The 14,949-nt window shown below is 39.6% G+C and overlaps 1 protein-coding gene and 1 pseudogene across 8 annotated transcripts; one reads left to right on the forward strand and one right to left on the reverse strand.

The window, feature by feature from the left end:
• The first annotated feature begins 4,052 nt into the window (after positions 1–4,052).
• cmtm8b (CKLF-like MARVEL transmembrane domain containing 8b) lies at positions 4,053–12,217 on the forward strand. Of its 8 annotated transcripts, none has more exons than XM_086310720.1 (7): positions 4,053–4,308; positions 4,424–4,458; positions 4,582–4,601; positions 8,930–9,171; positions 10,455–10,628; positions 10,755–10,874; positions 11,680–12,217. In XM_086310720.1, the coding sequence occupies exons 4-7, from the start codon at positions 9,040–9,042 to the stop codon at positions 11,692–11,694; spliced, it is 441 nt and encodes a 146-aa protein (XP_086166846.1). In that variant the 5' UTR covers positions 4,053–4,308; positions 4,424–4,458; positions 4,582–4,601; positions 8,930–9,039; the 3' UTR covers positions 11,695–12,217. The 8 variants fall into 8 exon arrangements, with proteins under 8 accessions (XP_086166846.1, XP_086166842.1, XP_086166845.1 ...); XM_086310716.1 differs by having other exon boundaries at positions 4,055–4,308; positions 4,564–4,601; positions 11,646–12,217; XM_086310719.1 differs by having other exon boundaries at positions 4,055–4,308; positions 4,564–4,601; positions 8,943–9,171; positions 11,646–12,217.
• Positions 12,218–12,559: 342 nt separating this feature from the next.
• Positions 12,560–14,949, reverse strand: LOC147318657 (zymogen granule membrane protein 16-like; annotated as a pseudogene).

Raw genomic sequence — 14,949 nt, forward strand, 5'->3', positions numbered from 1 at the left:
CGTGATATTATTTGTCAAACTTCAGGTAATTCTACAAATTTGGCAAAAATGTTCACCTCTACTCAAGTATGAGAATCGGAATATCTCTGCCAAAAAAAAGGAACTTTGACTTAGAGGTGAAATGTTCTTTTTCTTGAAAGGTCACTGTGCCCTCATGAACCATCCAATTGTGAAGGAACTTCACACAAATGGTGCAATATGACAGAATCACTATTCTGATACCAGTTTTAAATCCAAAAGGTCAAAGGTCAGCTTCATGTAGCATCATAATTTTCTGCAGAAACACTTTGCTGGCTATTTTCAAATTTTCAACTCAGGAGCAGAAGGGGACACATTGTGATCACATTTTGTCTGGTTCTGAACTGGTAACACTAATCTTTGGTGCCCACCAATGAAATTCCTTAAAGTTTCCAGCAGGTGACCATATACCACATGGCTGAGAGCAGCCGGCCCGGGTTCGAGTCTGACCTGTGGCCCTTTTCCACATGTCTCCTCCTCTGCTTTCCTGTCAGTCTTCAGAGCATCTATCTAATAAAGCTGAAAAAAGCCAAATATAAAAAACTATTCCCTTACTGCACATATATTTATATACAGACTGTATTATAGGAGTTTAGAGAGATCAGTATAAACTGCTGCTTTACTGATTGGCACAAGCATTCAACCTCAAGCCACCAATCCTTGTTCAGTATCATCATTAAAGACCTTGATATAGAAAGTGATGGAGAAAAACGCAACAAATAATAAGACTGCATTAATACACTACTCTATTAACTGGTTGTCAACACATCTATTTAACCTCCTAGGACCTGGCGTCCACACATGTGGACATCACATTTTGGGTTATTTAGACCAGAATACTCAATTTTGCTCTATAAGGGCCTGATATCCTCTTACGAGGACATTATACTGCTACTGTTCTATCAAAATTTTAAACGAATATCCTCATATGTGGCGCTTATTTTTCTTTAAAAAAAAAAGGTAAAAAACAATCTGGTATGTTTTTACATTCATATGCCCCAATATGCCTAAATATCAAAGAGAAATTAAAAATGCATGCCATGGAAGAGTTTGGGTCTTAGGAGGTTAAATGATGTTATCTTTCACCATTGAAATAGACTGAATTGCCTTTATAGGCTGAAGACATTGTAGAAGTCAAACTTTCTCCCAACTTGGCTCATCTTGCAACAGCCATACTGAGGTCTATTCTTTCATTAGTAAATAATCATAAGGTTTTTCAAATGAAACTGAAGGACTCAAGGACTGTTTTTCAATTGGATGAATAAGACATTCATTCATTCGCTTATTCCCTAAAAGTTACTGATTGCAGACTCCTGCCACCCAAGGGTTTTGCCTGTTTTGGATTTGATGCCAAAAATATGAACTCGACGGTGCTACACAGATCAAGTCTGAATATTATTCAAATATATTTGACGTTCTCAAGTGACTTGTTTTATTCAGGCTTGAAGTGTACACTTTCTAGACACATTTACAAAAGTGCTTTAAAAAACCCCAAAAACCCCCCAACTTTTTTGGTTTTTTGCGTAGAAAACAAGCGCAGATCACACAGACTGCACCTCCAGGCAACAGCTCACCTTCACTGTGAGCTGTGCATCCAAATTTTGCATCGTAGCTGTGTGCAGTTTCAAGAAACACGAGTTATTGGTGATCAAGGGGATATTCTGGTGATCAGTCATTAGTGTTTATCATCGCCCCAAAACACAGACGAGCTCTAGAGTCGCATACAAATCCACATGCGCTAATTGAAAAGATAAAAACACGGCTAAAAAGACACAGCAGATAAGGAAAGAAGTCGTTAAATTATTGACAAAAAATAGCAGTGTCTGACTGTTAAAAATCTATTAAGGTCTCCAGAGAAACTGTCTGCCTACTGATATTTGTTTTGCTCCATTTGTTCTGTTTTTATTGCCTAACTACCCCGGGCCAAACCATCGCAAGTGTCTAATGGGGGAGGTTGGGGAAGCAGCCAAGTTCAGTCAACACTCTGCTGCCGCCTTTCCAAATTTACATTCAGGAGCCATTTTCCTGGCTACCTAGAATTCAGTCCGAAGAGGTCTCTCTCTCTCTCCTTCCCTGTCTGTCTGTCTGTCACTCGCTCCATCTCTATCACTCACTACCTTATCACAGTCCACTCCATGGTAGAGTAAAAGGAGAGAAGTGGGGATGGAGGCTTTGGAAGGTTTCGAGGGGAGGAAGTGGAAAGAAGGAAAAGGTGAGAGACAGGGAGCGAGAGACTGACAGACTGAGAGCGAGGGGGTGGGGGGTACAGAGAGCTGTAGCTATCTGCTGAAATATTCATGTCGGTGCCAGCAGCTTTTCCATTCCCTGCTCAGCAGGGGGCTGCTGTTTGATACATCCATCGCTCTCTCTCTTTCTGCCTCTCGCTTTGCTCCCCCACCCCCATCCCCTCCCCTCCCACCCTCTGTCTCTCTTAACTAGTGGGGCTAGTAGATAGTAAATGCTCTTTAAGAGATGGAAGGTCGCTCTCGCCGCCAACCTGGAAAAAGCTTGCATTCCTTTTGGACATAAACCAATCTGCAGTGAACAAAACAATCCTTCAAAGCGTAGCTTTCACACCTGTCTTCCAGGAAACAACCACAGTCATGGAAGAAAACATCAATTACATCAAAATGGTGCCGTTTGCTCTGCAGATTATAAACTCCTTTGAGGCAAATTAAGGATTTGTGTCACTGGGCTACATGTGTAAAACTGACTCGACACACTCTGAATGGAAAAGTGTCCCATGATGAGGTTTTACAGGCTAATGCTAGCTGCTACATAGATGAACGATACATTATGACACAAGTGGTCAACTGAAACTGTGCAATCAGAAACCAGACACTCTGATCTGCTTATTTTATTCATAAAAAAGTTTCTAAAAATTTCAGTTAATTTATTTTCATATAATCAAAGCCTTAAGCTTATATATTTATGGCATGGGATTTTATTCAAGCTGCTTTCTCTTACTAGCTGTCTCTTCAATATGATCACTTTTTATGCCGCTCCCGGCAAAAGAAGGCCACGACAATATCTTAAATTAAAATTGTTTTTGACAAATATTAGAAGAGAACTTGAAGTTTCAGCCATTTTAAACAATATCACGGTCCCTTGTTACACCCTCACAAGTAATTAACATCGAGTCGAAAAGGTGAAACGCAGACATGGCTTCCTCCCAGGGATTTTCTAATTAGGGCCGTGCATTTATTATTTCATACCGAGCTCCAATCTCAAATAGCTACTGGCAAGTTGAGCCTCACGTCTCAATTATTTACTGAAAAATTACTGTCAGAGCAGTTTTTACTTTAGCCAAACACATACGGACAGCAGCGCTCACAGGTGAGGAGAGAGTGAAAACTCGAGGTGGGGCCAGTGGGGAAATCAAGTCTTTAAAAGACAAAAACAGAGTGATGGTGCTAAGAGTACAGAGGTGGATGAGAAAGCTGAGCGCTCTGGTGAATCTCAGACTAACATTTGTGTCAGAAGAATATGTATGAGAAGGAAAAAGGAAAAATGTTAAGATCGAAATGAATTTTGGTAGACAGACGAGTCACATGACAGCCAAACTTTTTGGAAGAATTTAATTAATACAGTGCAAGTCTAATTAGAAATGTTTACTGGCACATGATCCTGTTCTAGAGGCCTTTCCACAGGGAAACACTGATGAAGACAAAACCCCCCCAAACCCAGCAGTTACGGTCTCAGAGGGCGAGGTTGTGCCTTTCGGGGAATAACCACATAATTTTATTTAGAACTGATGTCAGGACTGGTGGTTAAACAGGGAGGGGCTGCTTTTATGGTTACACCGGGTATGTGCGTGCGCATATATGTGTGTATGAATGTGTGCATGCATTTCACCATAACATGTGTTGGAGGATGTGGCAGATGTTGCAGAGGCAAGGATTAGTGTGTGTGTGTCTTTAAGTGTGTGTTAAAAATATCTTTCCCACAGCGGGAAGCCACAGTGGCCAATTACAGCGCAGCATCTGGGCTAGCACACAATTATTAGTGCACGTGTGTGAGTGTGCGTGTTTCTGTGCATGTGTGTGTCTGTTTACAGAGGGGTTGTGGAGGTTCAGGCGGAGTTCAGGTTATTCACATCTCAGGATGTAGAGTTTCAGTAAATGGTGCAGCGTGTGTGCAACAGTGGCGCGGCTTTGTGTCACAGCGGCAGAATCTAAACACACACCACCACGAGGACGACAGAGCTGGGGAGAATTAGAGGCACGGAGATGAGTAAATATGGAGAAGCAATGGAGACAATGATGAGAATGGAGACGGCACTGCAAGGAAGTAAGGGCAGGAGAGAAAAACCAAATAAAAGCTCTAACATCTCCAGCAGAGATATGATACATTGCTCTCTTTTCTCTCTTTCTCTTTTTTTCCCCCTTCCACACTCTCAAAAAAGAATGCAGAGCAAAAATACAAGCCCAGCAACAAAAGGTACAACTCTGCACATTTTTAGTCTGTTGCATAATTCCCTCTGGAGTCAGTGGAAAACTAATTCTGTTTGTTTTATTTTCTCATTTTCAATTAAACCACTCTAAGATTATGATTGCTTTTCAGACTGGATGTTTTGGATGCAGGTAAGCTGGTTGTGGGTCAGTCTTCACCTGAATTTCATTCAGATTAATTAAATTGCTCGAGGGGGTTGAAATGCAAGAGCAGTTGCAAAGTTTCTGCCCAGATATAGTAGCAAATTAATATTTTCCTTCAACAAGTCCTTTAAAACAAATTATTTATGCCGCTTTACTTCCATTAATTATTGCAGTCGTATTGGGTGTTTTTTGAGTACTTAAGCTTAACAACACAAAATCTGATAATAACATGGATAGACTTAATTCTGTCTCCACAGCTAACACTGCCATTAATTAAACGAGATAATATCCAAGTCTAAGGTGATCAGAAACCTCCTAAAAGGAGGGAAGTAATCAATAATCACCTGTAGCCTTGTGGTGTTTCAGGCAGCTAAAGGAGAAGCTTTAACAAATTTAACTGAACAACTTTCAAACTGACTAATCACATCAGAGAAACAGCTGATAAAAAGAAATTACTATAATGCTGACTAACTATGTCATATATTTATTGATTACATCCAGTGCATGTGTGCTAGCTTTTCTGGTATTACAAGGCAATATGTAGAAGATAATAATGATTTGATAATTTTGCCAAATTCCTACTCACAAAACATGAAAATTAAAATTCATCCAGGCAAAGAAAATCCCATTCATGCTGGTCAGTACATTACAAGCAGTGTATTGTGACAATGTGTTGTTACAAATGCTAGTAGGGGGACAAATGGGGGTTTGGGATGCAGAGTATTAGGTGAAGGGTAAAAGAGTTAAAGCAGCAAATGGAAGTCGGATAACTACCACAAATACCTTTAGAGCAACAACAGCTGGTCATGTCACCAGTCATGGTTTCCCCATATGTGTGGCTGAGGACAGTGTCCACTCTAATGTGAGCACATTGACAGTAGCTTCCATTATTCAGACATTCAGTGCAGACGCTGTGCTGACAGCACATTTTGCAATGCACACCTTAGCTACAAAGCTTGCTTTCTGCGTGCTGTATATAAGAAAACAGTGGCTCTGTGGTTTCACGACTACATTCACGTGTGTGCTATGAAATGGGGATAAACTCACAGAACTATACTGATGATGCACTAAAATAAAACCGTTTGTGTAAGTTTTTACTCATGTGCACAACAATATTCAAGAAATAATTGAGAGCATAACTTGACATTAGTAAATGACATTCTGATTGTATTTCCATTTTTAATTAACAAACTGAAAGTGAAGTGACCCCAAAGCTATTGTGATAATTAGCTTTTAGACAGCTCACATAGAAAATCCATTGTCCTCAAACAAATACTAATGTGCTTTTGTGCCCACATCTGTCAATCCTACAGTACACACAGAAAAAGCCTCCACTCACTGTTAGTTTTATTGTTGTACTGGCTACATGTAGTCAGTGACTAGCTCAAGGAAGGAAAGAAAAGCTGCCCGGTTGCTTCAGTAAATGTAGATAGACAGAGAGAGTAATGCAGAGTATAGATTGCTGCAGTGGATATATTGCTTTTCGGAGCAGAATGTGCCCAGCAGAGCAGAATTAGTCTATCAACTAGCATAAGATAAAGCTTGAAAATATCCAGTCAGATAATGCACGGTCCTAGATATTGACTGCAGCAGAGCACCACAAAGCATCTTAATGTGAAGGTTATTGGTCGATCTGTTTGCATCGGATGTTGGGGAGAGAGAGCTTGGGAGCCAACCCAATGAACCTCATCCTCCTCTCCCTCTTTTATTCTGTTTCCCAAGAATCTTGTTGACTTGTTATTAATTTTGGCTTCATTTGAAGCCACCTGGTTATTCCAGTCACTTCTCTCCAATCACAGATTCCATTCTGGAGGGAACAGCTGCAGGAGCCAAAGACAAACATAAGGCTTACGTACTCTTGTTTTATTTGGACAAAGTAGAGTATAGAACTGTTGGTAACATTTCCATTTAATGACGCTGGTTAGAAACTTTATTTGCTCTCTTTCTAAAACGCAAGCATGCCTAAGGGGTGCATGCTTCTGTGGGGAGAAAGCATTCATTTAACCAAATAGTGTTACCTTGACCATACGACACAATAATGACAACAACAACAACAAAAACAAATATGTGTTGAACAAGAAAGCTACACACTCAACATGCAGACAATTAACCAGCCCAGTGAGCCTTGTTGGAGCTCCACCTTGTGCCTTTTGTCTCCGCGCTCTGCTATTTCCTCCGAGGCAAGGTTTTCTGCCTGTCTATGCATAACTACTGCCCCCCTATGGTCAAAGCCGTTCACTCACTTGTTTTACTGCACTGCAGCAGGCCCACACTCAGTGTAGAATAAAACAGGTCTAATTAGATCCTAAACCTTTCTTCTTTCTGAAAGATAAGACTTTAATCAATACAGCTTCAAGATTTCCTGTTTAAAAGCACCTTCTGCTCACTCGTGTACTTATTGCTTGCACATTTCAGTGTTTGTGCTCTACTGTGCTCTATGTGCAGAAGACACAGGAAAGTCTTTTTTTCATTAATTCATTTACAGGAAGTTACTCTCTGATAGGTTTTGTAGTATATTATTGTGCTTACTATGCACTTTACATACTTCATGAGACCACAAGGAATTTGCCACTTGTAGAATTGTAGTTCTTTTTCGGTTTTTCTAAGATACTCCAAGTTGTCTAGTGAACTAACAAACATTTTAACCATTGAGCTAATCCTTGTTGTTATTTTCGTTTGATGAATATTGAATATTTATGAAACAAAAAAAAAGAATATTTACTTGTGGTTGATCAGTTCAAGCAAAACTTGATTTGTGACATAATGTATCACAACTTAATATATACATTAACATGTCTGATGTCTGGGGATTAAAGTGGGATAAGGCATGTGGGGGAACCCCAAGTTGAAGTGCAACAGGGGAAAAGAATTATATAGAAATAAGTCACATAACGTGTTCAGTGAGCTCCAGTAGGTTTTTCATCGTGTACAGACTCTGATCTGTGCTGCGACTGCTCGGAAGCTTCCTGTTTTTTGTGGATTGAGTGACCTGAATTCAACAAGATATCAGATGTTACACAAACTATGTGACTAATTTCCCAACTCTAGACAGGATAGAGCATAAAAGGCAGAAATCAGCGAGTGAATCTGCATCAGCATCATCACTTTCAATTTAATTTGCTAAGTTTGTAGCCTAACATTAACCATGAACATCACAGCTGTCCTGCGAGTTCAGCATTGTGCATCACTGTAAACTTCATCACAATGCTGCAGACCAACCAGTTCAGCCTGAACCATCGTGTACTAAAGTGCTTGTTTACTTAGTTTTACAAAAACATCAGAAATACATCATGTTTAGGTCCAATATCTGATTTAAGAACTCTAATAATGAACTAGAACTTTACGAGTAAAGTTCTAGTTTCTAGTTTATAAAATTTTACTTGCTCAGCAGGCCTTAAGTTTGAAAATAATCTCTCACCTTCCTTGCCTGTACTGCCTTCTTACATGTTTCCGCATCTCTCTGTGCAACACATTAACTTTTTTCTCTCTCTCTCTGGAGTCCTTCATTGGAGAACTCATCACATTAACTCATCTGCCTGCCCACCCCCCGTGACTCTGTTCGCAGGCGTAAAACAGACTAGTGGCCATCATCCAAGGAGCCTTCCTGGGTAAACCAGTAATCAACCTCCCTCACGTCAAATTTTAGCCATTAAAGTGGTCTTCCGGTTCGCTTTAGGTCCTACTGACAAGACTTGTCAGTGCCCCCTCTTTCACCCCCTGCAACCCCCAACCATCAGCCCAGCAACCCATCATAACCCATCACCAGTTCAAGCCCTGGCTCCGACAGTCTCGGTCGTTGTGTCCTTGGGCAAGACACTTCACCCGTTGCCTACTGGTGGTGGTCAGAGGGCCCAGTGGCGTCAGTGTCCGGCAGCCTCGCCTCTGTCAGTGCGCCCCAGGGCAGCTATGGCTACAATGTAGCTTGCCATCACCAGTGTGTGAATGTGTGTGTGAATGGGTGGATGACTGACTGTGGTGTAAGCACTTTGGGGTCCATAGGGACTGAGTAAAGCGCTATACAAATACAGGCCATTTATCATATAGTATCATCAACACAAAGCAGTTATAATCAATATGTCCTGAAACACATTTCGCACAGTTTTACTCTACTCACCTTAAACTATAAGTTATTTATTTCCTTCCAATCTACACCACTTCTTTTTTTTTACTGGACACGACAATATAACGACAATTAAAACCATAAAAAAGAATCTTACTCAGCACTGGTGTAAACTTTTAAAAAACCCTAACACAGAGAAAAAAAGTCTTTCTTGAGTCAATCAGATGAGAAGAGACAATGGCGTGTTTGTTTATAGTATTGTTTCATAGATGGGTGTCCTTGCTGGATTCCGGGAAAGGAACAAAACTTCCTCTGCTACAGTCGCAGTCTCAGTGAAAGCAGACAGGCTCTCGGCGTGAGTGCATCATGGAGAGACCTGTTGCCGTGTCGGTGCGCAGGAGTCCCTCACTACCAGATTACAACACCTCAACCTCCACCTTGGCTTTTGACCAGCATTTCACTACAACTCTCAAAGGAATTCTCCTCCAGGCTGAGATAGTAAGTGTGACTTTTGAGTTTATGATCCTTTATCCTTGTACATTATCAGCACTGCTAAAATCAAGCTAATGACCAGAAGCAAGTGATTATTCATTCAGGAATCCTTGTCAGGAAGGGCGGTAATTTGGATGTTAACAATAGACATCAATAGAAATATAAAGCAACTTACAGTTATGGTAAAAGTTTACATTAATAGCTGTGAAACACACAGGCAGCTAGAGAAGAGACAGCTTAATAAGTGGTTGTTTTAAGACTCGAAATATACAGACAGGTCTTGAATTATGCTTTAATAATGATTGTTTTTCTAGAAGTTTTTCTATTTACACATTTTAAAGAAAAGTTATATTTCCCTTGAATGTTTTATGTTTCTATGAAAATCGGAAGTTGACCAAAAAACTCCAAGCAAATCAACTCTTCCTCCTTTTTCTCCCTCTTTGTCCCTCTTCCTTTCTAAATCAGCTGAAGGAAAAAGTCAGGATAGCCTTACTCTAAATACAGTCTGGCTGTCTGCCATTCAGAGGCTGGGCACGCCAGAGCTAAAATAATCTGATTTCAAACCATTGCAGTTAGGTTGTTAAGAAAAACCTAACAACTTTCTGGTTGGGTTTATGTTTGCAGATTTAAGAAACTGTTCCGTGACCATACAGATTGGCATATTAGTTGCAATTTTAGATCTAATGCTTGCAGATAAAACTTGAAAATTAAACCATAGGAACTCCTCTTTAACTTCAAATCCTAACCTTTGGCTGAGTGCAGCAGGTGCACTGAACCATTTCAGTAACACAACAGGTTATTTTGTTAAGTTCCCGAGCACTAAATGATTTGATTTCAAAGGAAACCAAAACAGCTCACAGTCATGCTTCACACCAGAAAACAGTTTCTTCCTGTGATATGAAACATCCAGCAAGAATCTTTTGTCGTGGAGGGGAAGGGTGGGGATTGGAATAGTGTTGGGAGGAAGGAGATTTAGTCACTCACAACCACAGCACTCACCCACTCACTGAGATGGAGAATTAAAGCGATTAAAGTGACATGAAATACAGTTAGAGTTATGCGGTTTAATCATTTTTGACTTTAAAAAAGCTGAAAGTCTACACATCTTCAATCCACTGTGTGCTGTAACGAGACAAAACTACAAACGTCATCTTTGGCCAACGAATTATCAGTCCAACCACATGCAATTTCTGGAGACATATCTATATCATACATGAATTCAAAAGATACAGAGAGATTAGAGCTTCAGCCAGTATTGACTCTGTCTGCTCTCCTCCCCTCTCTTCTAGATATGTGGCATGTTAGTGTGGATTCTGGTTGGGGGTACAGACTATTTTCATCTGCCTGCTCTCTGCTGGGTGATGTTTCTTTCCATCTTGTTCTGGATTCTAACAGTTAGCCTGTTTATAATTTACCTCACTGGAGTCCACAACAGGATACCACAGGTCCCCTGGACCACACTGGTAACTCACAGACACATGCAAATACTGCACAAACAAGCTGCTTTACTCTTTTTGTTAAAAACTATTTTTCCAGGATTTTGCAAATAGTTTTTAAAACCTGTAATTCTCTGTCTTTGTCTCTATCAGTCACTGTGCATTAATTGCATTGCTACTGCACTATATCTTGTGACAGCAGTAGTAGATGCTCTCTCCGTCAACCAGGACGTCAGGGGGCGACACAACTATAACTGCTGGGCAGCATCAGCGGTAAGAGCACCTACTATTTTTTAAAGACAAAAAAGAAAGAAAGAATAGCAGAAAGCTATAAATGCAGCATTTCTACAAACACAGCGACTGAGCTACCATGGAGATTATTGGTCTGAAGTCTTGTTTTGTTTTGATAAGACAAAATATACTTTTATATCTCAAATGTTAGAGCTAGATCAGTAAGCATAACTTAAATAAAGTAAATTAAATTAATAAAATATGACAAAATAAGTAAAAAATAGAATAAAACGTGTGTAAAAAGTCAGATATGATACAGTACAATGCATTATTAAGTCGCTTTAAAGATGGCAACTGATTGTAAGTGGTCGCATGCCTGAGCCGAGTCGTCCCAGCAACCATTTCAAAGGCACCAAAATTACAAGTTCATTACACACAACCGCTGTTTTCCCCAGTGTGACTGTAGCATAACTCCAATTTTAATCTGTACGTAACTTGGTGCTCAGCACTGAAACTGATAAGAAAGCTTGACCTGAAATTTTCTTAGTATTTCTCCACCAGAACTTTATATTCCTAAAATGGAAAGATTTTAAGTTTATATGTATGTGGGAACTTAAATGTACAACATAATGGGTTGTACTGTAGACTGTTTCTGGGTGCTGTAAATGGAAGTGAAAAAATGTATATATATGAAATAAAAATGTATATATATATATACATAAATACAAATATTATGTCCAAATCTAACTTCAGCCTATTTTTGTGTCTGTTTTGTTTCCCCCTTTTTTTCTCATCTCCTTGTTCACCTCTCAGTTCTTTGCATTTCTGACCACACTTTGTTATGCAGGAAGCAGTTATCTGAGCTACCGTACATGGAAAACCACAGAAGAAGAGCAGTAGCGTCATTGCCTCTCATCTTATTGCAACATCCTTCTTTTTCTCTGTCAACACAAACGTTTGTGACTTCTGTGACCAAATTCTAACGAAGTAAAGTTCAGTAGAAAAATGAAAAACCTGCTGTGACGGAGCAGCCACTTGTTTTCAGCATGTTTAACCTTGTTTGTGTGATGCAGCCGTGCAACCAGTGGTTTACATACAAGCAGTTTGAGAAGATAAAGCAGTGAAGGACGTAACATAAAAACCATGTGTACACATGTGTACAATGTGCGTTTGTTCTAATATCCAAAATGCTTTTTATTTTGTGTATTGATTTTTCTCTTGATTGCCACCAATTTCCAAAAAGATCAAGTCAAAAACGTGCTGCTCACAAAACACTGAACATTATACAACTTTATCCTTCAACCATAAAGCATAAATAAAAATAGTAAAATCATTTGTATAAGCTTTGTGTGATTTTGATTAAAAGTGCAAAATGTCACAGCTTCTTCACTGCTGCAAACGTGCAATTTTTTTTTCACTGATGTCTTTTCATTTAATACCAAAAACCCCCACCTGTCATTAGCACATATTATATATTTAAACTTGGAAACAAACTAAACTCATCTTACATAATGACTGGTCTGTTTGTTCACAGGAAAACAGTAAACTGCAGACCCAATTTCCAAAAAAAAGAAAAAAGTGTAATACAGTGCACCCACTTTGCTATTTTCTTAAGAGATTTTTTGTTCGATGTTTAATCAGTTCAGTTTTATTTATATAGCAACAAATCACAAAAAGATTAATCAGTGTTTCTGTCTTTCATTAATAACTTCATCTGTATTGCTGCCTTAATAAATGAACAACACTCCCCAGTGAGCTCCCAGGGATCGTAATCCCATTACCACTGAGTCGTCTGCTCAGCAGTCTGAGCTCTGCATCAGGGTGGGGCGGGTAGAAGTTAAAGGAGCCCTGCACTGCAGGACCAAAGGTCAGCACATGATGATGAACATTAGCATTGCACATGTCAACAAAGAGGAAGTGTAACCAGTAAATGTACCAGACCTGAGTGGGCTGGCTGACGATCAGAGAGCGCCCTCTGGAGGTCCCAAATATCACCTGATAGATGTAGTTGTTATCAATTTTCCAGAGATCTAAAATGTAGGCAAATAACAAATTTAAAACAGATTAATGATATAGATGATGATGATGCAAGTAGAGTAGAATACAAAGTAATTAAGTTAAAAACTATACCCCACAAAAAAATAAAAATCTGTAAATAAATATCACATTAAAGTAGGTTAAATGATTAAAGAACATTTCACATGGTTATAACGTGAAGCTAATATTTTAGCATCAAATGTCTCTGACCTGATCAACGGCCTCCCCATCAAACAGTTCCAGCTCTTGTGGGGTGCCATAGATGCGACCGACCACGTCGGCCCAACTGTTATGGTAGTGGAGCAGAGCTGTGACGCATACGTTACAGAAGAGGAAGAAAGCGCTTTTTCATTTTGACTCTGTTTGAACTACAAGTTTCTTTGGTCTGTCCATTCCCCATATTCTCCCTAAATATATTTTAATTTATTAACAATAACCTGCAAGAATGCAACAGTATTGTATGTATAGTGTGTATGCAAACAAATCACTAACAAATATGACAATTTTACAGTTTCAAAAACGTAGGTATGGCCTCAAAATAGAAATGTCATGTTTTGTGCAAGCCACAAACTAATATTTAAGATCATATAAACAAGAATGACCGTCCTGTTTGTAATACAAATAGGAGCTCATGGCTGTCACACAGTGGCAGGTTGTTAATCACGAAATGCCTTTTGCTAGTCCTATACAGGGCTCTTTTCTTAAAAGTAATGCAGGATGCTACTCATTTACTCCAAGGATAAACTACTACTTATTACAGTACTTTCACGTTTCTCTGTAAAATGACCTGAAACGCATTGTCCCATTTTTACCAGTAAACAATATAAACCTGTAGGCTGCAGTCTCACACATCAATCCAAATCCCTATCCTTATGAGGACACACATATGATTTTCTCTTAGTACTTAAGTATAAACAAAAAGCTGAAAACAGAAAGCAAAGATGAAAACCAGCACAAAGAAACAAAGCGATCCCCACAGTGATTCTGCTTTAGGGACATGAACAGGTCAAATCAGAGGCAGCAGCCTGACTGTTCATCTGTTTATTATCTTTTGAAGTTCAGGGTCTGGCTGCTGGGTTGGGGTCAGCATTCACTCAGCTTTAACATCACTCTGGGTTCTTGGCTAGTTTAATGTTAGCATGCTGTCTGTGTTAGCAATAACATTAATGTGGCAAGTGTAATTCCTGCTTAAGGAATTCAGGGCAAATCTCATCCAACCCTCAGGCACTGCCACCAAGGTTGTTTAATTTCCTCAGTGGCCTCATCTGCAGTAACGAGGGATCATTTCCAGACTCTGTTTCCTCTACAGGAGGTGTGTCAATGAGACTGAGGAGATTCTTGAATAACACAGATGACAGTCAGAACCCATTCCTGACCCAAAGGCACAAAGAGACAACTGTCTCATCCACCAGGCAACACCCAGACATATAGGCAGTGAGCCAAGACAATCTCTGAATCTTTTTCAAATATGCATGAAAGAGTAAAGCCAGTCACACTGTCATGACCTGACACTGAACAGAGGAAGACAGAGGACTTAAATACACAGAAGGGTAATTAGTGTGTGAAGTGTGAACACCTGGGGAGACACAGCTGACACAAATGAACATGACGCCACAGGGGGGAATAAAATGAAACAAACTGAACATGGAAACACTAGACTCTTCAAAATAAAACAGAAAACATGGAGACACATAGACATGACAACACAAGCTTGACAATTAGAACATGAAACCGGGGGATAGACTAACGCACAGGCATACCTGAAAGTAAAACACTGAGGATAAGACAGACTACGCGGAGGACAAGAAAAGACTTAAAATTACAGAGTTATAGATGAAACCAAAACTATAATGAAACTCAACTAAATCCTAATGAATAATAACAACACAAGAACTAAACATATTTCCTATGTAACATAAGGAATCAAAAATACAAAATAAACTCAAATTGCTGGGTCACAAACAGCCCCTGATCCACACAGTGATAGTAGTGAAATCACCCTGTATTTGAAGACAAGCAGAAACACGTTCTCAGTCTTGTATCAGAGGTCGAAGGATTGCTCACTACCAGAGATGGGCAT

This window comes from Aulonocara sp. 'chitande type north' Nkhata Bay, linkage group LG11, assembly GCF_057382095.1.
Source record: "Aulonocara sp. 'chitande type north' Nkhata Bay isolate Kocher_YH1m ecotype deep benthic linkage group LG11, A_spYH_male_GT1.1, whole genome shotgun sequence".
Taxonomy (NCBI): Eukaryota; Metazoa; Chordata; class Actinopteri; order Cichliformes; family Cichlidae; genus Aulonocara; species Aulonocara sp. 'chitande type north' Nkhata Bay.

Coding starts and splice junctions, on each gene's coding strand:
- cmtm8b (XM_086310716.1), top strand. CDS start 9,040: ATGGAGAGACCTGTTGCCGTGTCGGTGCGCAGGAGTCCCTCACTACCA. Junction 9,172..10,454: donor TTCTCCTCCAGGCTGAGATA/GTAAGTGTGACT, acceptor CCTCTCTTCTAG/ATATGTGGCATGTTAGTGTG. Junction 10,875..11,645: donor ACTGCTGGGCAGCATCAGCG/GTAAGAGCACCT, acceptor TTCACCTCTCAG/TTCTTTGCATTTCTGACCAC.